The sequence below is a fragment of the Heloderma suspectum genome, chromosome 3 (genome assembly GCF_057233095.1).
Source record: "Heloderma suspectum isolate Gila_16-S chromosome 3, 16-S_ref, whole genome shotgun sequence".
Taxonomy (NCBI): Eukaryota; Metazoa; Chordata; class Lepidosauria; order Squamata; family Helodermatidae; genus Heloderma; species Heloderma suspectum.
The window spans coordinates 172,429,103-172,441,766 of NC_139460.1; the positions used below are offsets into that span (position 1 = coordinate 172,429,103).

Consider the following 12,664-nt stretch of genomic DNA (forward strand, 5'->3'; position numbering starts at 1 on the left):
ACAATTCTCCTCTGGAGCCTACCAAGGACAGCCCCCCTGCCACCACCACCCACATTCAGCAGCATGGCAGCACAAAAGGACTGGATGTCCCCAATGTCACAAAAGTTCAGTGGCAAACCATGGCTTGTTCGTGTCTCTGTCCTTCTTTGCTCAATTTCTCTCCTTCCCTCTTCACTGGATGAAATGGAGAGAGACACAAGCAAAGGTGAATGGAGGAAGAAAAACAGATATAGGAGATCAGAGAGAACCTTCAGTGCTAGCTCCAGGATTTTGAGGGACCTTGGGCAAGATAGCCTCAATGGGCACCCTCTCTCAGTGAGTCCACCTTCTCACCATGACTGTCACCAGCTGCTATTTAGGGATGTCTGAGAAATCCGTTCAAAAGTTAAATGAGACCGAATTCAGACACATCTGGTCCGCAAAACCCTCCCCTGGGACGAGGCGCCCCGGTCTACTCGAACCGGAGCTCACGCGGTACTTTTTTTTTTTTCTCTGCCGAAAATTTTACGAAGGTATTTACGAAGGAAACTTCGCAAATCGGGACGAAAGATGGCGAAAGGGATTTTACAAAACTATTTAATAAATATGCAGTTTCCTGCTACGACGCAGCTTTCTTTTGCTGGGAGGAACAGGGTCACGAAGTGCACGTAGCCTGCTTGAGGCTGAGTCACGAACTGCACGTAGCCTCATCTTTTTTTTTATTGTCTGTGTGTGAAGGTGAGGTCAGGTTCAGGTCAGGTGAGCGAGATCCCTCCAGGCCACCCCCCCACCCCATCAGGAAGATAACGTCATTGACGGGATGGGAGGGAACTCATCAACCATTTATCCCGCCTTCACATAGGACGGCGGTGTGTCCAGCAGCTTCAGTTGCTCCAGTCCAGACTCCAGACTAGAGACCAGAGGCGCCACTGCTGCAGACAGAGTGTCCGTCTCCAGCAGCTGCAAGGAGTGTGTTTCTGTGTCCCCCCCCCCCGTTCTACAGCACTGCAGTTCAACCTTTATTACAGTGAAGGTATGTTCTTTCATATGTTTACCTGAATGTGCCCCTATGCTTAGTGATTTTGGGGTGGGTTGGAGGATCAGGGGAAACTGGGAAGACATCCTCCAGCAGCCTTTGTTTAGGCCTGCCGGGAAGGACTCCATCCTCCTGGGCTTTCCAGGATTAATCCACGTGCTTTTCAACTCCATGTGCCCCTATGTACTTAGTGTTTCTGAGTGGGTTGGGGCGGGGGGAACTGGGAAGGCATCCTCCAGCAGCCTTTGTTAGGCCTGCCATGTGCCCCTATGTACTTAGTGTTTCTGAGTGGGTTGGGGCGGGGGGAACTGGGAAGGCATCCTCCAGCAGCCTTTGTTAGGCCTGCCAGGAAGGACTCCATCCATCCTCCATCCTCCTGGGCTTTCCAGGATTAATCCACATGCTTTTCAACTCCATGTGCCCCTATGTACTTAGTGTTTCTGAGTGGGTTGGGGTGGGGTGAACTAGGAAGGCATCCTCCAGCAGCCTTTATAGGCCTGCCAGGAAGGACTCCATCCTCCAGCATCCTGTGTGTACTGTAGGCTTGTGTTTTTCAGGCCGCATGGATGGACTACATCCTCCATCCTGGGCTTTTCAACCTAATCTGCTGTACAATATGCCCCTATTTAGTTAGCACTGGATGGCTGGATTGGTGGGTAACTACTTCTACACTGCACTATATCTGCTATTGTAGGCTGTTCACATGATTTCAGCTTTGCCACATGCATTTATGTCTCCTTCTGCCCAGAGACATGAACATGGAGAAAAGAGGAACCCGTGGTCAATCCAGCACTCAAAAGAGGCGTGCACGCCCGGCGAGAACATACACCGCTGAGGTTGCATTTCAGCGGTATTTTAAGAATGAGATGGAAGAGGAGGAAGCCCAAGGTGTGACCAGCAGCGACAGCAGCCCCAGCCCCAGTCCACCCCGCACCCGTAAGCAGCGCACACCACCAATTTCCACTACAGAAAGTGGCACAGGCACAGCCGGCCACAACTCCAGAGGAAGAGGAAGAAAGTTCATGGATGGTGAGCGGAAGGGCAGTGTCTCCAAAGCAGATGAAAATGTTCCCAAGGAGACTCTACAGTGGCGGAATGAAAATCAAGATATCTACATCATTCCAAAGGATGAATCTGGTAAGACTCTGTCATCACAGGTGCTTGTAAATATCTGGATACAAGTAAATATCTTTGAATATTTGAATAGTCCCTACATTAGCCTTCTGCAACCTGCAGCCTTCCAGATGTTTTGGGCTACAACTCCCAGCATTCTTGACCATTGGTCATGCTGGCTGGGCCTGATGGGAGTTGAAGTCCAAAACCTTTGGAGGGGACCATTTGGGGAAGTGATCTTCTTCTTCAACATGACAAAACATACACGACTGTTTTACATTCATTCATATTCATTGCTGTGAACATATTTCATATTATTTAAATGTTACATGGTACTCCAGTACTAAAGAAAACCCCAACTCTTTAAAAGAACTGCAATACTTTCTCAAACGATACACCTTTTCGGTGGGAAAACACTTCAGTGTTTTGTTCTTGCTTTGTTTCCAAAGCCATTCATCATAGTTTGCTGTCTTGTTTGGCCTTGATCTCTTTTAACTAGAGCTGCAATGTGAATTGATTAAGCAATTACATTTCTGAGGATGGTTTTTAAAAGAGGGCCTGACTAATCAGGCACTGTTCCCGGGGGACCACAAATGCACCCCAGAAAAAGGCGGTGGGATTTGCCAAGTATGTGCTCAGGACCAGCCCTATCATTAGGTAGCAGCGAGGTGTTGGGGCACAGAACTGTGGGTGCTCCTCAGACTGCCTTGTACCTCCTCAGCCAGCTTGTTGTCCTCTGGTGTGGTAGAAGAGGCTCTCCCATTGTCACTGTTCAAGTAAGATTCAGCTATCACTCTATGTAGGATGGAGGGGTGCCATTTTATCCTTTGCCTCAGGTCAGGAAGCAAAACGCTTTGGGCCAGCCCTGTAGGTGCTGAGTCCCACACAGTGGTATAATAGAGCTGATGAAAAGGAGTGGACCTTGCAAGGGAGCCAGATATCTCCTCCCCCATGCTTTTCAGACTTTCACCAGTGAGGACACGTTTAGATAACTCTCGTTGAGTTTCGAAGTCTGTACAGTACATTTTTTTTTTGCACCTTGTGTCATGTGTTTTCGCAGTGCTAGCTAGTGCAGTAGTAGCTTACATCTGCACCTTGTGTCATGTTGATTGATAGCAATTCCAAGCTATGTTTCATAGATTTCTACAACTACACAGTTTTATTCTCTTGGCTATTACTCATGTGTAAAAGTTGCATTTCTCATGAAACTCTGCTTCCATCTATTTTGAATCTTTAGAGAGACGCCCACAACCGTCCTCCCTGCATCAGGCAGCGGAAGTGGGACAGGTGAACCAGGTCCACAGCTGCCTGCTGATAATCACCTCGTGGGCGGCAGCTCATGTGATTTTGAAAAAAAAGGCCGGAGGACTTAGTGTCATCAGTGATCCGGACAGCGAAGATGATGAGGAGCCCTTCTGTATCAATGATGTCCCTGCTGAGACTGGGTCTGACTGTTTTCCACTTCCAGCCTGCTGGGTTCTTTGGGAGCAATCCCAAACCTCAGGAACAAACATCCCCTGCTAAGCACTGGTCAGCGCCATCAATAACACCACCAACAACACCATCCACAGATGAGCGGAAACGTGCAGCTCCTGATGCCATCTCATCTGGAACCGATACCCCCATTCCCCAAAGAAAAAATGGTGGTGGCAGGGTGAGCTCCTTTGTGTGGCGCTTCTTCAAATATGCAGAGAACGACCGCTATGTCGTGCTTTGCGATATTTATAGAAGCCGTGTGCGGTTAGGAAAAGAAGGGGGCTGTGCACGAGTGGGCACGTCTGCCATGAGGCGACACATGGAGGTGCATCATGCGCTTCTTGTGCCCAAAGATAGCAACGAGAAGCCACAATCATCCAAAAAGAACATTACCGCCTTCTTTGCCTCATCTTCCAAAGACCTCACGCAAAGTGGTCCGGGTGAGAAGGGCACAGAAGGCAGCTTCGCTAAGAGGCAGGCATCAATGGAGAAATGCCTCACGCTGACACAGAAATTCCCTTCTGACAGCATCCAGGCTTGAAGGTTGAATCAGGACCTGACAGTGCTCATTGCAAAACGTATGCTTCCCTTCTCCCTGGTGGAAGATGAAGACTTTGTGCACTTCATGAAGAGATTGTGCCCTCGGTGGGATGTCCCCTCTCGTCACTACATTAGTGGCATAGCCATTCCAGCCCTGGCTTCTGAAATCAGAAGGGTACTCCAACAGGATTTGAAATGTGCAGTTGGAGGAAGTGTACATTTAATGAGTGACACATGGACAAGTAACCAAACAAAGTCTTATCTGTGTGTCACCGCGCAGTGCAAGCAGCCGACTGAGTCGCAGAACAGTGACATTGGCCCTCACAATGCTCTCAGGGACACACACAGCAGAAAACATCAGCAGTAGCATCAGTGGTGTTGTTCAGTCCTGGTTGGCCCCCTTAAATCTTACAGTGGGCTGTGTAGCAACAGACAATGCCTCCAACTACCTAAAAGCAGCCTGCATCGCACGGCTAAACCATGTTCAGTGTGTTGCGCACTGTTTGAACCTTGTGGTGCGTTCCGGATTGAGCAACGCATCTCCTAAAATAGGCAAGCTACTTAAGGTGGCCCGATCCATTTGCACCCACTTCAGGCAGTCCTGCTCAGCAATGGAGGCTTTCAGTGCCATCCAACGTAGCCGTGGCCTTCCAGAACACAAATTCATTTTGGATGTGTGCACACGCTGGAACAGCACATTTCATATGCTTCAGAGACTCTGTGAGCAGAGATCAGCTATAAACAACTACATTACTGAGAAACAACACCACTCCTAATTTTTTATCACACCACATCAGTGGCTCTGGATGCAAGACCTGGTGGACATGTTAAACATATTCGATGAATGCACAATGCTACTGAGTGCAGACTATGCCACACTGGCCCAAGTTCTACCTGTGCTGAAGATTATAGAGGGGGTGCTGAGAAAACACCATGCTGAGCTTTGTGAGCGCACCAGTGCTGTAGGCAGTCAAGTCCCCAATCCTGCAGTTAGTCTTGCTGAATTCCTTCTGCAGGAGCTGGGCACCAACAAACTCATCACTTCGATGAGGGGAGACATGAAATACGTTGCTGCTGCATTCCTTGAACCACGGTTCTGGGATAGCACAACAAGGGCGGTGCTGCCAAACCAGAACCCTGACTTCCAAAGTGTAAAAACCTATTTGACAGAGAAAGTCATGGAGTGCTGCCAGAGAGATATGCTGGATGAGAAGGAGCTGGGGAAGAGTGAGGCTAGTAGGACTACTACCTCCCCTGAAGATAATATCTGCAGCAGTAGCACCATCACCAGCAGGAGAGGCAATGATGACACAACAGCAGCTGCACCACCAACACAACATACAGACACAGGGGCATCTTGTCGAAAGTTCTACTTGTACTCCTCAATGGCAGTGGAGCTCGGTGTAAGTGGGAACAGGCAGGGGGAATGTGCCAAAGCAGCCAGAAAAGGATCAGCTTATGATGTGGCTATCCAGGAACTGGAAGCTTATGCCAGAGAGAGTTTCTCGGGAATGCAGAGCAGCCCAGAGAGTGATCCTCTCCTATACTGGGAGACAAAACGTGGCATTTGGCCAAATCTGACCAAAGTCGCCATTTGGCATATATCTTGCCCTCCCTCGAGTGTGTCCTCTGAAAGGCTTTTCTCCACCACTGGCAACATTGTCACCACCCGCCGAAGCAGACTCACACCAGAACATGTCTCCACCCTTGCCTTCATACGCTCCAACAGGGGATGGATTCCCGAGGAGCACCTCCCTCCACCACCACCAGCTGTCAGCAGAGTAGATCAGTCATCAAGTGACGAGGAGGACCCCTGGGATGATGATACTGCTGCTAATGTGAGCCAGAGTTCTGAGGGACAATGAGGCAGAATGATATAATTGTGAGTGTGGTCACACTGAGGTGTCCCTCAGAACTTTGTCCAAACAAGCAGTCCCTGTCTGGCCTGGGCAGAGCCCAAAGCACTGGCGATATGTGGCAGAGCTTTATAATAACTCACATGCAGAGTCCAGTTGCACTGCCCGACTGTGTATGGTGGACTATGCAACAGCGTACATCCCTACTACACACACAGAGAGTTTTCTATGCATCCCAGTGTACTTCGCTATTGACTGTATATGTGTATCTTTACCCCTCTGAATGTTAGTATGATTCTGATTCCACAAATGTATTATAGTTCTAATTCTCTTGATGTGTGCTTTTAATTCATTTTAAATTCTTTCATAAATCAAGGAATTGCTTTCAAAGACCTTGTTGTGGTCTCTCTCTGGACTCCCTCAGCTTTTGGGTTTTCCTAAGCACCGAAAGTTCTATGTGAAAAGATCCTTGTGGTATGCGTCCAGTTTACATGTATGTGATATGCACCTCCACGTAAAACAAAGCATACTTCATAGAATCATAGAATCATAGAATCATAGAATCATAGAATCATAGAATCATAGAATCATAGAATCAAAGAATCATAGAATCATAGAATCATAGGGTTGGAAGGGGCCTACAAGGCCATCAAGTTCAACCCCCTTCTCAATGCAGGAATCCAAGTCAGAGCATCCCTGACAGATGGCTGTCCAGCCTCGTCTTGAATGCATTCATTCATAACATCAGGGATGCTGCCTGACCATCTCCCTATGAGGGAAGCTTACAGCAGCTGGGCTTGTTTGGCTGGGAAAGCATTCTTGTTGCAGTTAACAGTAAGCAAACACAGAGGTCATTGTGTACAATGATCTAGATTTAAAAAATTATATCTGTGGACTTAAACCAAGGAATTGTTACCTTTTTTTTAGAAAGAACTTTATTTACAAACAAAACAGATCAAAACAAAACACAGAAACAATTGTAAAGTTGGGCTAGGCACTGGCTGGCTGCAGGCCTCAGTTCGTAGGAGGATGCAGTTCCCACTCCATGGCCTCCACCCTTCTTTGAAGGTCATCACCTGTGTGTAGAAAGAGAAGAATAAAGCACAATGGTAATATGCATCTTGCAGGCAGAGTTGTTAGCTCAGGTGCCATTCTGTACTACTACTTACAGGTCCTGCTGAGCCTCTGGACGTCTCTCATCAGACGCATCAGGAGCACAAGAGGAGGGGCTTCATCTGTGGAAGAAGGGTGGCCTTCCTCCACAGATGCTGCTCCTCTTGCTGCTGGCTCTTCGATCTCCTCCTCCTCCTCTTCCTCCTCCTCTTCTTCCTCTTCCTCCTCCTCCTCCTCCTCTCTCCTCTCCCTCTCCGCGGCCCTCAGTGCCTCCTCTGCCAGCAAGGCACGATGCGCAGCTGTGGGATGTCACAGTAACAGAATGAATGCATTTATATATGTGGTGAGTGAACAAAACCACAGTCATTGATTGATCTGTCTATCACCATCCCCACTACCATAAGAACCACTGATTCTGTCCTCCCACCTAGGGATGGCGGAGAATTTCTCCCCGAAACTTCGGGGGGCCGAGTGCCAATGTGTTCGGCCCCCCGAACAAGTTTCGGGGAGAAATCCTCCGAACCCCCCCCGCCCACCGCACCCCCCCCAGGACGGGACTTACCTTCACCGAATGTCCCTCCCGGTGGCGGGTCTGGCCGGCGGTTCGGCGGGTGTTCGAGCGGGGCGGGAGCGGCAGCCAGTCTTTCGACCGGCTGCCACCGCCGCCATGGCAATCAAAGAAAAAAAAATGCCCCCTGATAGGCTACGTGACGATTCACGTAGCCTATCATGGCTAGATTTGCAAAGTCAGCCGTGATAGGCTACGTCAATCGTCACGTAGCCTCTCACGGGTGACTTAAAAAAAAAAAAAAAGCGCGTACGGATAATGGCGGCCCCCATAGGGAGCCGCCATTCCCGTTCCTTATTTGGTCGCTGTAGTCTACGTAAATGTTTATGTAGACTACGGCGAAAATAAGGGCAACGCTTATTTTCTCCTGGCCTGAACTTCGCGGGGGGAGCAGCGAAGCACCTCCCCCCCACCGCGAACGTCCTTGGATGACAGGTAAGGGACTTTCGTCGACCCCTACTCCCACCACAAGGTCTAATGATGAGGGGATAATTAGGGAGGCAGATTATACAGTACTGACAGTTTTGGTGTGATGGGGAGTGTTGGACTTCTGTAAACATGCACAGGATTGCACTTCTAGTCACCCCATTTCTACACTTGCAATGCCATGGTATTTATTTATTCTATTGATGCAGTGCATAAATGCCACCTTTTTTCCTAGCGCAAGGAACCCAAGTCAGCTCACATTAGCCTCTTCCTCTCCATTTAATGCTCACAACAACACTGAGGTAGGCTGGGGCTTTCTGACTGGGCCAAAGTCACCCAGCGAGCTTCCATGGCTGAGTGGACTATACCCAGATCTCCAAGCTCTCAGATGAACACTTGCTCATGAGTTGACTTGAGTGCCAATGTCTTGGTAGAAAGGTGGGGTGGGTGGGGTGCAAAAATTCAGCAATCACTACATGAAGAAGGATGTGCACACACCGAGAGGCTGGTCCTGTTGCTGCTGGGCTGGTGCCAGTCCCCCTGTGTGCACTGTGCAGAGACCGGCAGCAGCAGCATTTCCCTGGAAATGGACAGCATGTCAGTGTGTAATATGAGTTGTAGCCAGGCCCGCATAATCCTAAGCATGTGGTTGCACAGGAAAAAGCAATGCAGCAGTTCTCAGCATCCCTTCAACCAGCCAAAGAGGCCGGAAGATGATGGGACCTTTTTCTGTCCAAGTTCAACAAGCATAGGATTGCAGGCTAAATGTCAGGATTTGTTTGTTTCCACATGAGACCACAAAGAGATAGCGTCATTTTCGGTACACATCCTTGTCTTCATATTTAGTTAAGCTTGATGATGGGATGGGATAATTATAACTTTCCAGGCATATACCTCTGCAAAAATGGGGGCTGGCCTGCTTTGACCCACACTCTGTGGATGCGCCAGTAGTAGGCGGGGGGGTTGGACAGCGGTGCCCTCCTCTCGGCAGCAGCAATCCCCTCTCTGATGAACGACTACTTTAGTGCCTTCCATTTGGACCTCAATTGTCCAATTGTGCGATGGTGGCCCACTCGCTCCATCCTCCACTTTATCCGGGCCCAATAAAGTTCATTGCGGCAGGAGCAGCTGCCAAACAGCACTGCCACCGCCTCGCTGCTCTTAATGTTGATGAGGAGGGCCTTGATCTCCTCATGGTCCCACCTCCTGTCACGCACTGGTGCAGCCATTTTAGAGCAGTCACACTACTACTACACACAAACACACACACACCAAGACAGCCACGCACAACCACCACTTAACTACACACACACAGACCAAACCGGACAAAAACACCACAATGCACAACTACACACACACACACACCAGACAGCCATGCACAACCACCACTTAACTACACACACACAGACCAAACCAGACAAAAACACCACAATGCACAACTACACACACACACACACACAGAGACCAGACAAAACCACCACAATGCACAAACAACACTGATACAACGAAATCCACTAAGCACCACCACTAACACACCACCACCACCACACAACAGAACTCCACCCACAAATCACCACGCAGACGCAAGCGCAAATGCAGATGACATTCAGGAAGTTAGCAGGAAGTTGATGACAGATTTTGCGGAAGCAGAACTGCAGCCCCATTTTTTTTTATTTGTGAGGTGGTTTGGTTAACAAAACCAGTAAACGTGAGGATCATCAAGCACAAATACACAGAAATTAATAAAATCACAGTCCCTGTCCCTGTCTGAGAAAACAAGACAGCGGGGGAGCACACAGAGGGCAGGAAACATTTCGGGCAGCATCGAAAAAATACGTAAATAATTACGAAAATAGTGGGAAAGTTCTGGCCAAGGCAATCCCAACAATGGCAAGAGTGCGGCGGAAGCTACAGGGGGATTCCCCCCTAGGGAGGAAATACATAAGCAATCACAACAAGGGAGAGTGCAGCGGAAGCTACAGGGGAATTTCCCCCTAGGGAGGAAATACGTAAGCAATCACAACAAGGGAGAGTGTGGCGGAAGTTACATAGGGTCAATTCCGGCCGACGGAAACTACGTAAATATTTGCGATTAATAGTCTTTCGCAGAATGGCGGAATGGGACGGGCGGCTGTTGGGCGCGGAGGATTTTTCGACGTTTGCTGTGATTTTATTTACGTAACTTTCGAGGTGGGAAAAAAAACACAGGGGGTTTGTGGACAGCGGGATGGGACAGAGGACGCCAACTGCGGAAGTCAAGCAGGACGGTATGAGCACAATTCGTACCCCCCTACTGCTATTTCTCCTCCTCCTCTCTCTCACCATTGCTATCATTTGGTTGCTTGACAGGCAAAGAGCCAGTGAACAAGTAGTGGCATTTGCTGCTGCTCCTTCTCACCACCACCATTGTCTGGGCCAGGGCAGGAGGTGGATGAACAAGCAAATTGCAATGGTGAAGAGGAGGAGAAAATCCAGGGGGCTCTTGCTTGGGTGTGGGCCCTCAGCAGGTGCCCAACCATGCTTACCCTGGACACCAGCCCTGAGAACCATTTCATTGTCTCATGTGAAACATTTTAAAATAGTCCTGTTTATGCAAATTCCAAAGTAAATGCAATTAAAATGTTTTTAAATGATGTTTTAATGTTCTTAATATAATTTTAATTGTATTGTTGTTTAATTATATTTTAACTTTTGTATATTCCCATATGTTTTAATTGTATATGTTTTAATGTTTGTAAGCCACCTTGTGTCCCAGCACTGGGGAAAAGGCGGGGAATAATAATAATAATAATAATAATAATAATAATAATAATAATACTTCCTCTCCATATTGCAGGTTGGAAGGAGCCATGGCTGGGAGAGAAAGCTATGTAGTTAACACTAAGTAACCCAGGTAGGGATGTATGAAAGGCATATGGTCCCGCAGCTTGCTTCGTGGTGGGGGGGAGGCGCTTCGGTTCTCCCCCCAAAGTTCAGGCTGGGGGGGGAGGCGCCCCGCCTCACCCAGCCGAAATTCAGGCCGGGGGGGAGGCGCCCCGCCTCGCCCATCTGAAATTCAGGCCGGGGAGAAGCTCCCCGTCTCCCCAGACGCAAAATAAAAAAGGGGGGGGGAAAACCACCCGTGATAGGCTACGTAATGATTAACGTAGCCTATCATGGCTATATTTCCAAAGTCACCCATGATAGGCTACGTAACGATTTACGTAGCCTATCATGGCTGACTTTGGAAATCTAGCCGTGATAGGCTACATTAATCGTTACTCAGCCTATCACAGGTTTTTTTTTTTTACTTTATTTTGTAATGGCAGTAGGGTTGGCGGAGAATTTCTCCCCGAAACTTCGGGGGGGCGAGCGCCAACGTGTTCGGCCCCCCGAACAAGTTTCGGGGAGAAATTCTCTGCCCCCGCTCCCCGCACCCCCCCCCCCCAGGACGGGACTTACCTTTGGCGAATGTCCCTCCCGGTGGCAGGTCCGGCCGGCGGTTCAGCGGGTCTTTGTCCGGGGCGGGAGCAGCAGCCGGTCTTTCGACCGGCTGCCACCGCCACCATTCCAATAATAATTAAAAAAACGCACCTGTGATAGGCTATGTGACGATTAACGTAGCCTATCATGGCTAGATCTGCAAAGTCAGCTGTAATAGGCTACGTCAATCATCACGTAGCCTATCACGGGTGACTTTAAAAAAAAAAAAAGCGCGTACGCAAATGGCGGCCCCCATAGGGAGCCGCCATTCCCGTTCCTTATTTGGTCGCTGTAGTCTACGTAAATCTTTACGTAGACTACGGCAAAAATAAGGGCAACGCTATTTGCGTTGCCCTTATTTTTGCCGTAGTCTACGTAAAGATTTACGTAGACTACAGCGACCAAATAAGGAACGGGAATGGCGGCTCCCTATGGGGGCCGCCATTTGCGTACGCGCTTTTTTTTTTTAAAGTCACCCGTGATAGGCTACGTGATGATTGACGTAGCCTATTACGGCTGACTTTGCAGATCTAGCCATGATAGGCTACGTTAATCGTCACGTAGCCTATCACGGGGGCATTTTTTTTTTTTTTTTTACTTTTTAGTTCGCGGCTGGGCGAGGCGAGACGCCTCCTCCCCGGCCTGAATTTTGGCCGGGTGAGGCGGGAAGCCTCCCCCCGGCCTGAATTTCGGCCGGGCAAGGCGGGAAGCCTCCCCCCCCGGTCTGAACCTCGCAGGGGGAGCAGCGAAGCGCCTCCCCCCCACCGCGAAAAGCTTTGAGGTCAGGTAAGGGACTTTCGTGCACCCCTAAATGGCAGCAGTGGCAGCCGGTCGGAAGACTGGCCGCCGCCCCCGCCCCCGACGAAACGCCACCGAACTCCCGCCGGGACCCGCCGCCGAGAGGGACATTCGAGTGAGGTAAGAGGGAGAATTTCACCAACAATTTCGGGGGGCCGAATGCGTTGGCATTCGGCCTCTCCAAGATTCGTGGAGAAATTCTCCGCCATCCCTAAACCCAGGTCAGGCTCTGAGTTGTTTACAACAGTGTTCTCCAGAGGTATAAGACCCCTACCCTACCTAGGGGTGTACGAAACC

At 49.4% G+C, this 12,664-nt stretch overlaps 1 protein-coding gene across 1 annotated transcript; it reads left to right on the top strand.

Annotated features, from left to right (window-relative positions):
• Positions 1-809: 809 nt before the first annotated feature.
• On the top strand, positions 810-6,387 carry LOC146350404 (uncharacterized). The gene is made up of 3 exons (XM_084841843.1): positions 810-1,012; positions 1,764-2,152; positions 3,366-6,387. Exons 2-3 carry the CDS (start codon positions 1,768-1,770, stop codon positions 3,650-3,652), a joined length of 672 nt encoding a protein of 223 aa, XP_084697969.1. The 5' UTR covers positions 810-1,012; positions 1,764-1,767; the 3' UTR covers positions 3,653-6,387.
• The last annotated feature ends 6,277 nt before the right edge of the window (positions 6,388-12,664 follow it).

What these genes read in the sequence shown, in the direction of transcription:
- LOC146350404 (XM_084841843.1), top strand. Translation starts at nt 1,768, where the DNA reads ATGAACATGGAGAAAAGAGGAACCCGTGGTCAATCCAGCACTCAAAAG. An exon ending in CATTCCAAAGGATGAATCTG is followed by an intron (nt 2,153 to 3,365) that starts GTAAGACTCTGT and finishes TTGAATCTTTAG; the next exon opens with AGAGACGCCCACAACCGTCC.